A 19,928-nucleotide genomic window follows, 5' to 3' on the forward strand; every position below is an offset into this window, starting at 1 on the left:
AGGGCTTGGGAGTAGATTGTAGACATTGAAAAAGCTTATGTATAAAAACACATGCAGAAATGGTTCCGAGTGATACTCAGGGAGGACTCTGGTACAGAGCGATACTGGGGAGGATTCTGACTGGCAGAGTGCTGTTGAGGAGTGCATTATATGGGAGTCTTTGAGGACAGAGAAATCAGCCGGGCAAACTGGGGTAAGTGACTTTTGAACCAAGCCTTGATGCATTGTTAGGTGTCTCACAAAATTGAAATTAAAAAAATAAAATCTTAGCAGATCAAGAGACCCAGTGTTATAAAGCAGTTTGGAGACATTCCTTTTGGAAGTTAAACTAATTGTGTGGCCACAAAGAGTAGGAGGCAAGTGTCATGAGGCCCAAGGAGAGGAAACTGATGTTCCTGGGAGTGGCTGTTTCACTTACATGGTGTGGACCTACCCAAAGACCACCCAGAAAGGCTCTCAATGGAAGGAAGAGGACTTCTGGGAACCATTTTATTCAGTGACAGCATTTTCCAGGGAAGAGAAAACACCTCAAGAAACTTCAACTTCCTTGTTGAAGGCATGTCTCTGTCTTAGGGTAGGTGGTGGGCAGGGACCCTAGAGTAAAAATTTTTTTTAGCTCCTTTGTCCACAGAACACTATGGGTAAGAGTCTCTGCTTCAACTGTGTAACAGGTCTAGAAGTAACTATCTGCTTGTGACTGTGAAAATTGAGTCTGTTGTGTAGCAAAGTTTCAAATATGTATAACTTTGAACTTACCAAGAAGTCATTTGCTTTTGAAATGGGGTCTCATGTAGCTGGCTGTCCCTCAAGGGCTAACCCTCCTACCTCTGTCTTTCTCAAGTGGAGATTATCAGTGTGTACATCGTGCCCTGCTTTCCCAGAATTCTTGTGTGTATGTGTTTGTGTGCTCATGTGTACATGTGGAGGCCAGGCCTCAGAGTGTTCCTTAGGAGCTGTGTACCTTTACATATAGACATATATGTACTCACTAAACAGGCTAGGTTAGCTGGCCAGTGAGCCTGAGTGATCTGCCTGCTTCTGCCTCCCAGCAGTGGGAATTACAAATGCATGCAACCACACATGGCTTTTATTTATTTTTGATTATTGTTTTGAAACAAGGTCTGACTATGTAGCCCTGGCTGGCCTTACACTCAGAAATCAACCGGCCTCTGCTGCCTCCAAGGGCTAGGATTAAAGGTATATGCCACAACACCTAGCAATATTCCTGGCTTTTAAAATGTGGGTTCTGGGGATCAAATCATGTCTTAGTGTTTGAAAGGCAAACATTTTACCCTCTGTGCTTTCTCTCTGGCCCTTCCCAAGTAGTTCCAAATACTAATTTCTGGATACCTTAGTCATCTGAAACAGGACACTCAGAAGAGACATGTAAGTACTACAGGGACTGAATGAGAGCCCTCCATTGTAAATTGATACCCCAGCATTGTTTATCTTCCAGAGCCTGGTCATTGCTAGAATGTTTGGAAAAGCTGTTTCTGAATATACAGTAAGGCTGAGTGTCCCTTGAGTCAATCACCAGTGTGTAATGCACCGTGAGTCTGCTGGGAAGTAACACTAAGTGTTTGCTGTGTGGATCAAAGACTCTCTGAAGTGCCTTACCTGTCCTATTACCTAAGCGTCCAGTGACCTTTTACCATGCATACCAGACTACATAAAAGATCTGAAGTCTTCCTGAGCAACTTGGCAATGTCATGTCCCAAATGAAAATTCAAGAAAGTTAGGAGCAGAGTGATGAGTGGGTAGAGGACCTTAGTGCCAAGCCTGATGACCCAAGTTCAGTACCCAGGACCCACATGGTAGAAGGAAGGAGCCAACTCCTCCAAGTTATTCTCTGACCTTCATATATGTGCTGTGGCACACAGACACACAAGCCCATACAGAGAAATAGGCAGGCAGGTGTACACCAAGGCACTAAATGTGTAAAGTGAAAAATGGCTGAGAGTGTGTAGCTTAGTAGTAGTAGTACATTCACCTATGAAAGTCCTGGTTTTAATCCTTGATCTCACCAAAAACAGAAGAAATGAAACCCTTTGAGACAGATACTCTACAGTTCTGCAGTCTCACAGATGAGGAAAATGAGGAGTGTGGTTGCTAGGTAACTCACCTAATGTTTCCCACAGGGCTTATAAAATGGCAAGGACACAATTTGACCCTAGGTGTGTCTCTTATCCTGAGCTATTGTATTGAACTGCTTAGGACCCTAGCCAGGAAAGACAGAGTTTCAGGTCCAGCTCTGCTTCTTTTCCAGGATTCTGACCTTAGCATTTTGTTTCTTCATTTCAAACACAATGTGAATACTTGTAGTGTAGCATTGTTTTGAAGACCAGAGGTCAGACATGGGAAATGGCTGCCACAGTAAGGGGTGCCCTTAGTGTGTGTGGCCTCTTATGTTAGATGATAAAATCCTGTACACACTGTAAACATGGGGTACCTGCTGATGCCCTTTTAAAGTAGAAATAGATGTCAGGGATACAGGTGCACGCTTTAATCCCAGCACTCAAGAGGCAGGGGCAAGGCAATCTCTGTGAGTTCTAGGTCAGCCTGGTCTACAGTGAGAGTTCCAGGACAGCCAGGGCTACACAGAGACCCTGTCCCCCCCACAAAGACCCAAAAACCAGTAGAAATAAATGCAGTAGAGATAATGCTGAGCATGTTTTAAAGAAAATAATACCAGCCAGAATTTAGACTTTTTTTATATTTTCTAAGAATGCCCTTATGTATGAAATAATATGTCTCAGTTGCAAAATATGTTGCAAATATGTGATACATTTATATAGGATTAATATTGTAGATTTTTATTTACATATATGTGATGTATATGTTTATGTGTATGATATATTTGTATGCATATATTTTTGAGATAGGATTTCATATATCCAGCCTGGCTTCCGACTTGCTACATAGCTGGAAAGGATAGTAAGTTTCTGATTTGCCTCCCTCTGCCCAAGTACTGGGATGAATGTTATGTGCTGCTGTGCCCAATCTGTGTGGTGCTAGGGATCCAAGCCAGGGCTTCTGGCATTCTAGGCAAACACTCCATCAACTGAGCTACACCTTCAGCCCGTGTTTATGCTTTGCTGTTGTTGCTTTCTTTCTTTTTTTATAAACAGGGTTTCCCTGTGTAGCCCTGGCTGCCCTGGGACTTTCTTTGTAGACCAGGGCAGCCTCAAACTCAGAGACCCACCTGTGTCTGCTTACTGAGTGCTGGGATTAAAGGCATACACCACCACTGCCTGACTTTGCTTATATGTTTTAAAGAGAATTGTACTTTATTTGCATACTTTTGTTACTTTTTTAAATTTTGTTTTTATTATTTTTATCTTATGTTACCTGCATGTGTGTGCACCAAGGGTGTGCCTGGTGCCTGCAGAGGCCAGAAGAGAGCATTGGATCTTCTAGAGCTAGAGATAATGGATAGTTGAGAGCTGCTGTGTAGGTGCCAGGAATTTAACCTGGGTCCTCTGCAAGAGTAGCCAAGTGCTCTTAGCCCCAGTAGTATCTCTCCAGCCCTTTTGTACATATTTGTTTGTTTGTTTGTTTGTTTTTAAAGAATAAGAATATCCGGACTGGAGAGATGGCTTAGAGGTTAAGAGCACTGGATATACTCCAAAGATCCTGAGGTCAATTCTCAGCAACCATATAGTGGCTCATAACCATCTCTAATGAGGTCTGGTGCCCTCTTCTGGCGTGCAGGCACACATGCAGGCAGAACACTGTATACATAATAAATAAATAAATCTTTGAAAAAAAAATATAAGAATTTCTTCTTACCCATTTGAAGATTTTTTTAAGTACTATCATCTGTAGGGGGATTCCCCCCATCCCCCAGAATTATTGCAACAGCTGATTCAGACCTAGAAATAGTTTTAAGCAAGCATAAATACTCTGGCTGGCATACTTTTTAGAAATGTACTTTTTTTGAATGATAAGGTAAAAAAATGGCTGGTAACTAACTGACTTTTGCTCTCTTGTGGATCTGTGTGGCTTGTGAGTTTCAAGGCCTGTTCTCTTGTTTTGGCTTGCCTCGGATCCCTAGGGTCAAACCGTTATTCTGCCTCAACCACCCAAGTCCTTGGTACCTACGGGCACTTTTTAGTGCCTGTCAACCGTGTCCCCAGAGCTCTACATTAACTAGCCTAGACTTAATTATTACCACCTTCTCTGTTTTAAAATGGGATTGCTTAAAGTGATTTTGCTGGAGATTATAAGGTTCGCCTCAGCAGAGTAAATTATCTTCCCTGTGTGCCTTTCTAGAAAAAGTAATAATAATAATAATAATATGGCTTCCGTTGTCATTTATAAATGTTGCTGCTGTTCAGTCAAGGACGTACTTGCACCTCTGAATCTTACTTTTCTGGCACATATCTGGAGTATCATGAGTGATTGGTTTTAGGAATGTCTTTCCTCAAGTCAGCTGCCCCAGTCCAATGCATGTCAGAACCATCTAGAGCACCTCGGAAGCACAGTGTGCAGGCAGCCTTCACAGTCTGCGAGAGCCACTGTAGCAAAGTGCAGGACTGGGTAAGATTTGGATGAGGCTGCAGGTGAAGAAGAGGGAAGACTGGGATCCATGCCTTTCCTAACATCTGTGAAATGAAAAGACATGAGAAACTGCAACCCACGTGTGTCCCCAGAGGCCACAGAGTAAAGTAGCCTTTATTCTTTTGTCTTTGTAGGCATGGAAGGACTTTGATGAAACTTTAAACAGTTCCACAAAGGATGCGCTAATGGATGACAGAGACGCTCCTGCAAACCGTCTTCAGATAGGACCACAAGATGGATGTCATCCGGGTGACAGCGTGGAAAGGAGAGTAACGCCCTTGCCTTCTGTCTCAGATGAAAATGAAAATCAGGTTGACGGGGACAGGCCTGCGGGTCTGACCAGCAGCCACAGTGCGATGGGAAGAGCTACAGTATCTGAACAGGACAGTCTCAACAATAATGAAAGCTGCCTGCCCAGCTGTGAGGCAGCCCCCAGTGAGGCAGCAGAACTCACTCCATGCGAAGGTACCAGAGATGATCAGCCCTCCTCGGGACAGGACAAAAAAACACCTGGAAAAAGAAGCCCAAGAGCCAGAAAAGGCACGCCTAAGAAAGTACCTCCAGGTAAGGCCTTCAAATTATCTTACTGCCCTTTAACAAAAAACCAACATTCCTACTTGCTTTTCTTCTTTTAGTCTTGTTCTGCAGCCATACCTATGGGCCCCACTGTGTGGTTCATTACAGTGTCACCGCCTGTAGAGGAACCGTGACCTTTTATAAAGCTACGGTTGTCAGCTGCACATAAACTTTCCTCCTCCATCACCGTGGCCTAGGGCTCTGCCCTGTGATGGTCTGTGCTGGTACAATTTCACATGGGCTCTTTCTGCCTCACTCAGTAAGTGAACAACATACAGTGAACTTAAATCAATCCCTGCCTTGTACCAGTGTTGAATTAGGCACCTGGTTTGGATATCTGCATGTCTTTGGTTCCAAAGTAATTCAGATGTTCCTTCAGAATACAGTTTGGCAGGTGAGCCTGCAGCTGTGGAGTTTTGTGTCCGACTCACCATGAACTTGTGGGGGAAAGCCACCACTGGCGATTTTTGTGCCTGTTTTTATTTGTTTGGTTGATTGGATTTTTCGTTTGGTTGTTGTTTTGTTTCATCAGAGACGCAACAGTGCTGGCTGGAAGTCCTTATGGGAACACACTGTACCCAGGCCAGCAGTGTTTGCAAGAGGCCTAATGAATCAGGAGAATGTCTCCTCCTCCCTTCTGCTCTCTTGTGCTTTGGCTGATAAGAATCCATATCCTGGGTTTTATTTGTAGTTTTAAAATTTAGGGTAAACTATAAAACTATGGGGCTGAGAGGGTAGCTTAGTAGATGAAGTCCTTGCTGAACAAATACGAGAGTTCAGATTCTTTATTCCTTATTTTATTTCTTTAAAATTTTATTTCTTTTTATTTTATGTGCATTGGTGTTTGGCCTGCATGTATGTCTGTGTGAGGGTGTAGATCCCCGGAACTGGAGTTACAGACAGTTGTGAGCTGCCATGCTGGGAATTGAATCTAGGTCCTCTGGAAGAGCAGCCAATGTTCTTAACCACTGAGCTCTCTCTCCAGTGGTCTAGAGGCCTGTATATACCCCAGTGCTATTAGGTAAAGAAATGATTCCTGGAGCAAGCTGCTACATAGACAAGTGGCAAGCTCCGACCCTGAGAGTCCCTGCCTCAGGAAAGAAAATAGACAGCCAATGAGGAAAACTCCTAGCCCTAACTTCTGGCCTATCACCCTCTGTATGCACACACCTGCACACATAGACCTGTACACACATGTGCCTACAGACATACAAGCACTCAGAGAGCCTCTTAACTATTCCTTTATTTAATGAGGTTACCATAATTGGCTCCAGTAAAGATAACTTGATGGTTCATGTTCCTTTGTCTTTTCCGTGTTGACTTAAAATATGTAATTTTTGTTAAGGGGTGTGAATACACTTTTTTTTTTTTTGGTAAAAGATCTGGTGATAAGAATGTACATAGTGCCGTATGTATTTCCTTGCTTTGTTATATAAACGGTCCTTAAAAGCACATCGGCTGTCTTTCCAGTCTGATAGTGCCATCTTTAAGAACTGAGACTATCTGGGAGTGGTGGCTCACCCCCTAATCCCAGCATTGGGAGCTAGAAATAGAATTGCCAGCCTTGACTACATAGTGAGTTCCAGGTCAGCTGACCATAGAGCGATCGAGAAAGCCCAGTAACCCCCATACCTGCTAGCAGTCATTTCCTAGGAGCCATCCCACTTGAAGGAAATTGCTAATTTATTTTTATCTCTATAGATGTGTCCTGTCTGAACATTTTTTTACTAGTGGAGTCATACAGTAGATGGTCTTTTATTGGCTGGTTTCTTTCATGTGTCACATTTTCCTGGTTCACTCGGGCTGTACTATATATCCGCACTCCCTTTCTTTTTATGGCCAAGGAATGCCCCATTGCATGGGTGCAGCATATTTCCAGGTACTCATGTGTACACTGGTGAGCATGTTGGCTATTATGCTTTTTGTTCGCTGTGATGCCTCTATGAACATGTTTTTATTTCTCTCATTTATCAATGGGAGGTGGTTCTGCATGGTGGGTAGCATCGTGTTTACCTGGTGGCCTGTTTTCCTATGTGGCTCCACCAGTCTATATCCCCACTAAAATATGGGAGAGATACAGTATCTGTCTCTTTGCCAACATTTGTTAATGTCTGGTTTCTTTACAATAGCAAGTTGTTAAAACGGAGATATAATTAACAGACCACAAAGTTTGCCTTTTAAAGCATACGGCACAGAGGTTTAATTATAGCCACAGAACTGTGCAGCCATCATCAGTATTGGATCCCCTGTAAAAGAAACTATGAACCCATTAGTAGTCACCTCCCATTTCTCCAGTTCCTCAGCCCCTGGCAATCAATGGCTCATAAATTTTGTATGGCTTAACAGACAAGTTCAGATTAAGTGTCTAAAGATTGCCATAACAACATTTGATGTTTACTCAGTGCTGGTCACCATGGTATCTATGCATCACACAAAACAACTCAGGAAATAGCCAGAAGCAGAGGTAGGCAGCATGTGGAGGGAGATGGAAGAAGGCAGACTCTTAAACCGAGCTGCCAAGTTCAGCACTTCATTCGGCTGCCTGGAGTTGGGCCAGTATAGCTAGAGCTCTAGGTTTGAAGCTGTGCTATGCCTGATGCTACCCTTGTGATCTGAGATCAGGAACTCAGTTACTTCCTTGTCTCAGCATATCTACAAGGAAGCTGATACTGCATATCCTGCAGCATTGTCCTCAGGCAACAGACCTGTGCATCAAGCAGCCAAAAGACAAGTGTTTATGAGTGAGTTCTTGTGCTCGCTGTATCACAGAACATTCTTCTGGATGACATGTCTTAGTTCAAGATTAAGGAATAAACCTGACTGAGTCCACCGTAGCTCTTTTGTCTGTGGTACTAAGAACTGAACCTGGGACCTTGTCCTGTGTTTAGTGTTAGGTAGAAAGTGCACACTGGCATGTTACTGATACCTAACTTAACAACTGGTGATGCCATAGAGCATGGACTCCTGGTTGCATCTTATATGTTTGACTTGGACCATAGAAGAATTTTTCTAACTGGCCTCCAACTCCATGTGTCTAGTCCAGTCACACATGAATTCTGAAGATCCAAACTGTTCCTTGTGCTTGTGTGACAGCCACTTTATCCATCAGCCTTGTCTCCAGCCCAAAATATATTCATTAATAAAGAAAGAAGGAGAGAATTCCCCCTGGCCTCCTAAGAAATTCTTTCAACTCTAGAGACCTAAGACAGCACACACTATCTGTCATCTAGTTCTTTAGGTCAGGAGTCTGCCCTTGCTCTCTGGGCTAAAGTCAGCCAACCACGTTCTTCCTAAAACCTTTAAGGGGGGAATCAGTTACCCCACTTTCCAGCTTCTTGCCCAGTGTGTGCGTCCCTTCCTCCGTCTTTCCAGCCAGCGATTACTTGTAGAGTCCTCGCACATGCCTCTTTGACTCTGCTGCCTGTGTCTTTGGTGTTTAAGGGGCCCATGCTCACACAGGTCTCTCAAGTGGTCCAGAGTGACCTCCCTGTTCAAAGACAAGTGATGAGCAGCCTTACATCCATCTGCTGCTTTAGCTCTCTTTGTAAAATGAGGGAATGGACAGACTCATGGAATTGGGACATAATCATTTTGGGGGGCCTTTACTCTGCAAACCTGAAGATGTTTTAACTAAGGCACGAATTATGCTTTACATAACAACAAAGTGTTACACTTTATAAATATTGTCATTACATTAATTCATGGAATCACAGAGGACTACTTAGTCAGGCATTTATTGGGTTATGTATACCATGTGCTCTTGAACTGCCTTTCAGTTTCAGTGAGGGAGCTAAGTAAAAGCAGGGGCACTCTAGCAGAGGAGGAAGCCTTACAGGGTCAAGCACACCCTTAGCAGTGGAGTGCAGTGTCCAGGGAGAACTGTGAAAGCTTCCAGGAGGAACTGATGTCTAAGCTGAGCTAGGACAAGTGAGATAAGGATGAAGACCAAGGGTGTCAGAGTAGCCCAGAGCACACAGAGAACGTTTTTGCAGATCTCCATATCCTTTTTGGCTGAGGAGAGTACAAGGGAAGGATGAGTTAAGGGGAAATAGCAGAGTGGAGTGCACACGACTTAGGAGATTAACAAGGTACAGATTATAAATATGCCATGTTATATAATAAGAGTTTGATCCTTCCCAACAAGCTTGACAGTAACACAATGGGATCCACAACAAGTGTGAAACAAGTCGGGGCAGTGAAGTGTAGCGTAGAAGGAGACTGGTAAGGGGCTTTGACAGTATCTGTGTGAGGGATGCTGGGACTCTCCACCCAGGAGGAACAGAGATGATTATCAATGCAGCCTTCAGATTCTTCCCCCAAAGTACATTCAGTCCTGGCAAATTGATATTTATTTAAGAAATAGAATTTCATTCATGGTGAAAATGAAAAAATATTATACCTCCAAATCCATATTTTGCAGTTATGTATAAATATGGGTGGATATAGACAAATGTAAAGATCAGGGGAAATTTAGGGGCTCCTGTTTGGGCTATTTGAGATGTATCCCAGTGTAACTTGGATTGGCCTCCTGACTCCTCTCCCTGGCTACTGGGGTTGACTAGGCATGGACCACCATGTCTGTTCTCTTGCCAGTGCTTCAGTGCTGATGTGAAATGTGCCATATGACTGCATTTTCTAAAGTCTCCTTTGGTTTTTAATTTCTTTAGTCTGAATTCTTACTGGACCATGATCCCTACAAAGAGATGATGTCTTATTTTCATTTGTTTAAGATAACTGCTTCCAGGCATCAGCATAGATCAAAACTGCATTTGATTAAAAGTTTCTTGTCTGTGTTGTTTTTTAAAATGATTATTCTGTTATTTGATTCTAATTGTTTAAAACACACACACACACACACACACACAAGCAGGAAAATGAACATTGGAAAGAGCCACACAAATCAAAGTACACACATAAGCTTAATGTTACTTGGCAATAGAAAGGGAGGTGCTGATACAAGCCACAAGATGAGTCTTGAAAGCATTCATTGAGCTTATTAATGAGTTAAGCCACAGTAGACAGCACTATAGCTAGATAGTAAAGCTGTTGAATTCTGTACTTGAACACGTAACTTTTATGTAAGCCGTGTAAATTACATCTCAGTGAAACTATGTTTGAAAAGAATATGGTGGTAGTGTGTGGGGGTTGGTAATGTGCCGAAACAGAATATAGCTCCACAGCTCCACAAAATGTAAAGGTCCCTGCTAAACAACCCGATCGATGTACCACAGTTTATGCACACTGTATAGAGTGCAATTACATGTGTTTCTCTTTGCTTCTCTTCAGACTTCTCTCCCGGGTTACTAAATGTTCCTTTCTCACTTGATTCTGTTATTCCAAAGATGATCCGTCTTCAGGAGCTTTCAGAGAATTATAGATTAAAATGGGGAATCACTTGACATTTTCAGCTCATTTCCTTTGGGAATTAATTTCTCTTTTTCTTCCACAAAGAATTGCTGGTATAGGGAGATTATAAGCCTTTTAAAGTTCACATATTACAGGTGCAGATGGTGCACATATGGACGTCAGAGGCCTTTGTAGTGTCAGTTTTCTCCTGTCACTTTTACATGGGATCTGGGGATTGAACTCAGGTATCCAGACTTGCTCATAAGAACCGTTATTTACATCCTTTCCTGATTATATACTTCCATATAAGGCCATTTAATTAAGAGTCGTGTTCACTTTTGTGTATCTGATAGAACCACGGAACACTTTGTACTTGAGAGCTAATGTATTTAGTGTTCTTGGAATGAACTTGATAACATGGTGGGACCTGACCATTTTCATATTACCCAAGTCGGTGCCAGAGTTGAAAAGCTCTGTATTAATTTCACATGAAACTTTGGCACTTGAGTTTTTTGTTTGTGGACAAGAAGTTTAAGAACTTATTAATTTAAGGTTTAGGAATTTGCGTAGCTAGTTGCATGTTTGGGCAAACCCCTTGCATATTTTTAGTTTTTAATAAGACCTATTGGAGTGTAGAACAGCTAATCAAATGTCTAAGAGGAAAATTAGAGATTCCCAACATTAGTGCTAATTGGCACGATCTACATAATTTAGAGTTTAATTCCTGGCAATATTTGTGTGCACTAAGTGTGCCGTGAATACGAAATGAAAACAGCCTGCAGCAAGCTCTAGAAAGTGACAAAATTGGAGGGAAGTGTAGGGAGCACAGTGGTGGAGTGGGCACAGCTGTGTGTGGTCACCTACTCTGAAACCTCAGGGCCAAGGACTGAGAGATGGGGCCATGCATGGTCTCAGTGGCCCATATTTTGTTAAATCCCCTTCGGGTTTTCACAGCGTTCATTTTGTGAAAGGCTTTCTCAGATCCACTAAACACCGAGTTTACGATAATGTGGTGATGTAATGAGCCCTGTAGTTGAACAGAGAAAGTAAATAAGACCTTTAAGATCAAGATAAGTCCCACTGAAGGACATAGATCTAGGCTACAGCTCAGAATGACTTACTGAAGATTTTAGTCAGAGCCCATCCTCTTTAAGTGCTCTGAAAAGCAAAGACTTGCAACCTTTGCTCAGGGAAAGTGCCCTTTGTGACATCTACCAGCAAAGAATGAGAGGATTCTTTTGGAGGTGTGTGTGTGCAGCTGTCCAGAGTCTGATGCGATAGCAGTTTATAAGCAGAGTGGCACAAAATATCATTTTAAAGTGTGTTACTTTTGCTTATGCTTTGGAACATCTGTTTAATGATGCAAAGATGTGTTTGATTAAATAAAATTCACCTGTGGTCATGAGTCTGGGTCAGCAACTAGCTGATGGAAGTTGTAGGGAGGAGCCAGGTGAAGGTTTATAAGGAGGGATGAGGGATGAGAAAGAAAACTTCTTGGGAGACTTGAGGAGGTGAGCCAGGTGAGCTGCTTGCTACTCAGCCTTTCTGGGAAGCGGGGTTCTACCTCATCCTTTGAATCTCGAGTTCTTTAGTGAGACAGAGAATTAAATAAGTTTCCTTAGTAGCTTTGAAAGAATCGGTGTCTGAGGGAACAGAATTCCCTTAGACTTTGCTAGGCTGCTGCTGGTAGACTTCAGAGTTGTGGTTGCTGAATAGGATAGCTGTAGCTCAAAAGGCAAACAATTAAAAAAGAAAAGCAGCAGCAGAGAATTTAGCAGACGAGTGGCATGTCTTTGAAAACAGTCCTAAGTGTTAACAGTCATAATGCCTGTAATCCCAGCACTTATGAGAAGCAGGGAAGAGGATCACCTATGAGTTCGAGGCCTTCCTGGGTTATGTAGTGAGTCCCAAACCAGCTATGGCTATATGGTGAGATCCTGTTTTAAAACAAATGATAACTTAAGATGCTACCTGAAATAAATCCTGGTGACAGTTCCAGTGCCTGGGAACATCATATGTGTCATCTTCTTCATTCTTTATCATTACTTACTTTATTACTGTGTTAATAGGATAGCATGACCCCAGCCCAACTTGTGCCTGTGCTCTCTGAATGCAGAGGCTGTGGCCTGAAGGCATGGGAGGAGACCCAGCCATGGAACAAGTGGTAATTATGCTGTAATGACATAATACATCCCCTTGACCCCAGGTCAGGCCTGGAAGACTGTTTCAGATTTATCTTCCTCACAATGCTGGTCCTCGTGCTGAGTCTGCTTCAGTGTGTTTAGACAGTGACACCAGTATTTCAGTGGAGAGGGCTCTCCTCTGTTTCTCCTGTCAGTTAGAAGCTAGACCTCCTGTTTATGTTTCCACCTGGTCTGTCTGCAAGATTCTAGCCTTGGTGGACCAGCAGTTTTGGGTGCAGCAATAAGTTCCACCGTGGCTCAGAGAATCACAGAAAAATCATAGAACTGCAAGTATTTTTTTTTTCTTTTACTATTTTTGTTGCTGTAAACATAAATTTGCCCTGCTAAGCACTCATTTCCCCAAATGGTTCTGTTCATTCAGTGACAGTAATTATACCCATAATGTGCGTGCGTGGTCTTCACTACTGCCTGTTTCCAAACTGAAGTCACCCAAACAGAATGCCTGCATTAAATGCTGATTCCCTTGTTTGATCTCTCTTTCACAGTCTCCCTTTGAGTTCTTTCTTGTTTTCTTCATAGCTTCCTTAAATTCGAGCATGTTGGAGACTGTTAACTTACATTCTTTGGTAGGTCTGACGTTTAGTCTTCCTCGGGGATGTTCTCCCTTGTTTGATGTCTTTCCTTACACAGGCCATTCTACGCTGTTCCTTTGTGTACCGGCAGTGATTGAGGAGCAGAGGGTGGCACTTCATGATTGGGTTAGCTGGGTTCCTCTTCAGGGCTTTACAGCTTGGCTGGAGGCTCTCCTTTAACAGGCTGTTTGTGGTTCTGTCTCAGCTTTCACTCCCTGCTTGATGCAGAGATAAGTTCATCCAGGTGAAAGCCCAGGGTCTCCTCTGGCTTTCTCTAAGCATTTATCTTTACCAACAACTGGGAATGGCTCTGTAGTTTGCTGATTACACAAACACTCTCAAATGCCCTGATTTCTGGAGGGTAACTTTATTCCTGGCTTTTCCTCTCTGGCTTTAAATGTCATTTTTTGGCCCAACTAGTTGTCATTTAACTTTCTGGATTTTCTGATTGCATAATGCATGCCACTTGCCTTCTCTGGAGGGGTTCCTAATTAGATAAGGCTAAGACAGTCCTTCAGGTAACAGAGACAGGTTAAATAAAAGGGACATGGGAGAATGGGGCTGCCTCTTCTGCCAGTTTTTCTTTGAAACCCTAATTCTAGGGCCTCCATGATACCGTGTTTACCTCTTCATTGCAGGCTTCTGGGTGGCATCCTTTGGGTGTCATTTGTCTGTGATAACGTGTCATAGCCATGGATTTTGCCATTAAATGGTGCAGTCACACCATTTCCCCAGCCTGGAGCCACGCGTTGCATCTCAGCTGTGTTCACAGATGGCAGATTACTGGAGGGGTGTGCATATCAGAGTGCAATCCTAGCATCACAAGACAAAGGCTGTTAAAAGATATCACAGGGTTCTGCAGAGTATCTCTTGACAGACTTCAGGCTGAGGCTCTAGACAGAAGGGGTCAGTTATGTGCAGGCACACAGAACTGAATAAAGGTATCTCAGTCAAGATAAGCTGTACAATCTCTGCCCCCAAAGTGTTACAAATATTTTTTTTTTAAATCAGCTAAAATGGTTTCTCAGCCTTTTGTTAAAATCAAGTGTAAAAATCTGCATTAAATGTTGAACTGTGGTCTCTATTTTGGAGCGTAATAAAGTTGACAGGTGCTAAGTTAAATTAGGGCTTATGAATCTGCCTGTCATCTGCAAAATGTATAAATAGCATCACCGAGTTGCTTGGTGGGTATTTTAGCTATAACTCACATGGTTTTGCAAAAGAAGGTAGAGTTTCTTGTTTCTCTCCAACCATCTGGGTTCATGCACAGCAGCAGAGAGCTTTATTTATATTGAGTGAGACTTCATAGTGGAGGGAAAATTACATGTAGCAATTCATGTTTTGATATTCTTGCTTAACTAGAAATGTGTTTTTACCAGAGAACTTTGTATTTGCCACAGAGAAATTTAGTGATAATTCATGAAGCATTATTAAGCCACTCAAAGAAAAGCATTTACAAGGCTCATGGGGCATCATTTAAAGTAACAATATCAAATTACCTTGAAAGACACATGGAGAACCATGAGCTTCCGTATTCCAGTGTGAAAGCCCAAGTAGCTCTTATAAAGTCACTTAGTACAGTGGAGAGGTGCAGGTTCACATAGTGTTAGTCTGTAAGTCCATGATTATGCCAGAGTTTCTTCCTCTTCTTACTCACTTCCCTACTTAAACAAGTCCGTGAAGGATTCAGTGCTGAGAAGAAATGAGATCTAAAGCCATGGGAAGAAGTGAAGGAAACTTGAGTCCTGACTAAGCAAAAGAAGCTTAAGCTGAAAGGCAATCACATGTTACTGTATGTGGAGTCCACTTGTGTTCAAACAGTGTTAGTAAACATTGAACTAAGTGTTTAACTCTTGAGGGGCTCTTTTTGTGTTTGTTATTCTTGTATTTGGGGTTTTTGGGGGGAGGGGTGGGAAATGGTCTCTCATGTAGCTCAGACTGGCCTTAAATTTCTAATGTAGCAAAAGGATGACCTTGCACTGTGCCTCCTCCCTCCTCCGAACACGGAGGTCACTGTGCCTGACTTGTTATTTACTGAAACTTTGGGTATGTAAGCTTTAGTAGCCTTTTCCTCCAGGTACTTTTCTTTAAAAGAAGAGCCTGTCTTAATGATCTTGTAAATGGCAGCGTGAGTGGGGAGCACATGCACACCTAGCTTTGTCCAGGGGTCTCTTTACCATTTCATTTACTGCTTACATGATCTTAGAAGGTAGATGCTCTCTCTCCCCCCATGCTGCAGAAAAATAGAAACAAAGTAGAATCAGAATTTAGTGACTTGGCAGAACTACAGCAAATAAGGTTGGAAGCAGGCTGCCTGGCTTCCAGAGCATTCATTCTCTGGCTCTTTGACAACAGATAGTTTTCCTTCCTTCCTTCCTTCCTTCCTTCCTTCCTTCCTTCCTTCCTTCCTTCCTTCCTTCCTTCCTTCCGTCTTTCTCTCTTTCCTTTTCTTTTGTTTTTTTTTTGGGACAGGGTTTCTCTGTGTAACAGTCCTAGCGGTCCTAGAACTTGCTCTATAGACCAGGCTGGTCCCAAACTCAGAGATACGCCTGCCTCTTTCTGTTTTTGAAAGAGGATATCTCTATGGAGTCCTGTCAGTTCTGGAGCTCACTGTGTAGACCAGGCTGTCCTGGAACTCATAGAGATCTCCCTGCCTCTGCCTCCTCCTCTGCTGGTATTAAAGTTGTGGCCCCCAAGCCTGGCAGATAGTTTTCTAATGTGAATTATTTGTGCTGTTAAAGGCATGAAATCAGTAAGGGTATATTTTAAGTATAACTCCATATAGTTAGAATATCAGTGTGTACTTTATATGTTCCTAAGGTAAAGTATGTCCTTATTCAGTAGCATTATTATATAAGGCATGGTAGAACTCTGTTGTAAACTTTTGGCAGAACTAAAAAAAAAAAAAACCACTGTGTAGAAATGCTGTGGAACTCTTCCTGCAAGCACTTATTTCCCTGACTGAAAACTTTCTGTGTTTTATGTAGGCGACTGGAGGATACTTCTCTTAGGGCTGGAGTGAGAGAGAGCCTTACTTTCATTTTTTAAAAACAATTGTTCACAATGATGACCCTTTCTATTCCCCATTCTCTCTCTCTCTCTCTCTCTCTCTCTCTCTCTCTCTCTCTCTCTCTCTCTCTCTCTCTCTCTCTCTCTCTCTCTCTCTCTCTCTCTCTCTCTCTCTCTTTTCTGTGCAAGGGACAGAGTCCAAGGCCTTACACCATTAAGTAACACCAACTGCCTCCCAATTCTTTCTTTTAAACAAATGTTATTGTTTATTTTGTATGTTCATTGTGGAGGCCAGTCATCTTTGTCAGTTGTCTTCCTCAATCACTGTCCGTCTTATTTTATATTACAGATAGGTAGAGAGGGAGAGAGAGCTGAGACTGAGTTTCTGTGCAGGCTGGATACAAGCTGGGCTCATCATAGATGAGAGAATCCCAATCTAGAAAATGCCTCCATAAGACTGGGCCATAGAAGCTGGGCAATGATGGCACACGCCTTTAATCCCAGCACTCAGGAGGCAGAGGCAGGTGGATCTCTGTGAATTCAAGACCAGCCTGGTCTATAGATCGAGTTCCAGGACAGGCCCCAAAGCCACAGAGAAACCCTGTCAGGGGGGGAGGGGGAGGATTGTGCCATAGGTAAGACTGTGGGACATTTTCTAAATTAATTTTTGATTTGGGAGGGTCCAGCCCATTGTTGGTGGTGTCACCCCTGGGCTGGTGGTCACAGGGTCCATAAAAAAGCTAGCTGAGCAAGCCATGAAGAGCAAGCCAGTAAGCATCATGTGTCTGTGGCCTCTGCATCAGCTCCTGCTTCCAGATTCCTGTCCTCTATTTATTTCTTGTCCTGACTCCCTTCTGTGATATGGAAGCATAAGTCAAATAAACCCCATCCTTCCCAACTTGCTTTTTGGTCGTGGTGTTTCATCATAGGACAGTCTCTTGTTGAACCCAGGGCTCACTGGTTGGCTAGATTGATAGGCCAGCAAGCCTCAGGGATTTTCCTGTATCTAGCTCTCCAGTGCTATTGTTTTGAGACAGTCTCTTGTAGCCCAGTCTGGCCTTAAACTCCATGAGTAGGTCAAGACAGCATGGAACCTCAGACCTTCCAGCTTCTGCTTGCCTTATGGACTCTGTCTCAGTAGGGGACATTGTCTCAAGAGGTAAAATAGAGGTGTGGGCAATATATTGCTGAAGTGCATGAGTGTGTGTGTGTGTGTGTGTGTGTGTGTGTGTGTTGGGGTAGAATATAAATAGGTAGAAGTGGGTGGGAACTCTTTCAGCTTTTAAAGTGTGCAACAGCTTAGAGAGATACGGCACTGGTTTATTTGGAGGACAGAGAAAAGTGGGGATTGGGGCACACTGTTGGAGGACAGAGCATGTTGTTCTCTATTCCTGGGACAGAGCCTTCCTGAGACAGATGAGCTGAGTGCCTGTACTCAACAGGGATGGGTGTTTTACTTGACTGGAATATGAAAATTGGGATCAATACTGAGATCTGGTGAAGGCTTAGGTTATAATTTATAACAGTTAAAATGACAAGTGCGGGTGCATCTCAAAGGTTGTGGATGGGTTGAGCACATAGCAGGGATGGTTCAGAAGTTTGCAGAACTTTCTTTCTCTGCAGAAAGAACACCTCACCAGTGTCACTGTTGCCAACTGAATCCCTACTAGTCTCCTGGGACCTTCAGGTACCTCTAATGTGGTAAAGAGGAGGCTCAGTGAGTTTAACTGTCTCATGGAGCGACACATTTACCTCCCTGTTCAGGTCTGTCATATTTGGGGCAAGAACTCCATAAAAGAACGTCAAAGTATAGTCTACTTTTCAGTTGGGAGAGCCAAGTTTTTGACCAGGCAGTAAGTTATGTATGTTTCTTTGTTTTTTTTTTTTTTTTTTTTTTATGATATGCTCTCTCTCTCTCTCTCTCTCTCTCTCTCTCTCTCTCTCTCTCTCTCTCTCTCTTTCTGTGTGTGTGTGTGTGTGTGTGTGTGTGTGTTTCCTTATTTGAGGCTGGAGAACAACATTAGATGTCAGCCTTCAGGCACCAACCACCTTTGTTTTGCCTCAGACAATCTCTTCCTAGGCTGAACCTTACCAAGGGGTAGGCTGGCTGGCCTGTGAGCCTCAGAAGTCCACCTGGCTCTATCTCCAGTGCTGGGGTTACCAGGTTGTACTACCATGACTTCTGGGCATTCACTTGGGTTTTCATTCTTGTAAAGCAAACACTTGACTGACTTAGCTACCTACCTGTCTCCTCAGACCCTTCTTACTGATACTCAGTTACAGTTCTGCAGAAATGATTGAACCAGTGCTGGCGCGCACACACACACACACACACACACACACACACACACACACACACACAAATGCTAACTGAAGGAGGACAGTAATGTGTGGTTTCTGGGTTGCTGTTTTTTCCCATATGGTTAATTTTACTTGAACGTTTCATCGTCAATGGGAGAGGTAGTTCAAAGCATTCCTCATGACAGGGTCTAGCCTGATGCAGTCACTTCCTTCATGTTCTGTAGGAGATGCCACACCTTTAATGCAGACGCTGAATGCAGAGCTGCAGGCTGCTGGTGAAGAGGCTGCTGGAGTGAACGCTAACAACCCTCCAAAAGTGCCAGCGCTGCAGCCACTCTTCTCGCTGATCCGAGGTGAGGTGGAGCAGATGGACTCGAGAGCACTTCCGCTCTTCCTCCATCAGGTAAGACTGCACCCTTGGCTCTCAGCCTCACTGATGCAGCTGCCAATGTCTAGATGTCTGAAACCGATTCTCCATGATTGATCCCTCTCCACCATTGTTGATTTTAAACCCATGACCGGTAGGAAATCTGGCCTATTCTAGGGGGTGGACACACTGTAGCCTGGATGATTTGTCATTTGGACAGTAACCAATACCTTTATTTGGTGATTCAGCTGAGTGTAAAGAGGAATCAGTATGGCAAGAGTTTAGTAAGCTCCAACTGCATGCCAAGAGGCCTGCTGGCCACTGAAGGAACAAGGACTTCCTAAGGCATGTTCCAAAGTGAGCCGTGGTAAAATGGGAAACAAGAATGTAGATACAAGTAGTTTGTGCTGTCAGAGTAGACAAGTCTAGGGTTCAGCAGTTAACTTTGCCCAGTCGGCAACAGAGGAACGAAGGCAACCTCTTGAGATGGTGGTTAAGATGAGCAGGTGCTGGCCCAGTTAAAAGCACTGGCTACTCTTCCAGAGGACTTCCTTCAACTCCCAACACCCACAGGGCAGTTCACAGCTGTCTGAAATTCCACTTCCAGGGAATCCCAACACCCTCTCCTGGCCCCTACAGCCATCAAACGCACAAGACGTGTACAGACATACATCGTGCAGGCAATACACCCATGCATGTAACATTTAAAAATTGTTAGAAGGAAAGAAAAGTGAGCTGTCACAGATCAACTGGGCTGTGAAGACACAACTGGGATATCACAGTTGAAGAAGCAAAGAGGCAGGGAGGTGAAGGCTAGAGGACTTTATCAGTGAGAATGCCTTTGTGTAGGGGGTGTTGCTATTATTGTTGTTTTGTGCTGGGGTGAGGGGGTATTGCTATTGTTGTTATTGTTTTGTGTTGGGGTGGGGGTGATGCTGAGGATAACAGTAGGCCTTCTGTATGCCTAGCAAGCACTTTTAGAAACAGAATTCT

The 19,928-nt window shown here is 43.3% G+C and overlaps 1 protein-coding gene across 1 annotated transcript in view; it reads left to right on the top strand.

Annotated features, from left to right (window-relative positions):
• The window catches only part of Cnst (consortin, connexin sorting protein), an 86,452-nt gene that overhangs the window by 24,929 nt on the left and 41,595 nt on the right, over positions 1-19,928 (top strand). Inside the window, exons 2-3 of the mRNA XM_051186395.1 lie at positions 4,695-5,124; positions 18,793-18,971. Of these exons, the coding sequence (XP_051042352.1) occupies positions 4,695-5,124; positions 18,793-18,971 (609 nt within the window). The remainder of the gene's footprint in view (positions 1-4,694; positions 5,125-18,792; positions 18,972-19,928) is intronic.

This window comes from Phodopus roborovskii, unplaced genomic scaffold (genome assembly GCF_943737965.1).
Source record: "Phodopus roborovskii unplaced genomic scaffold, PHOROB, whole genome shotgun sequence".
Lineage (NCBI taxonomy): Eukaryota > Metazoa > Chordata > Mammalia > Rodentia > Cricetidae > Phodopus > Phodopus roborovskii.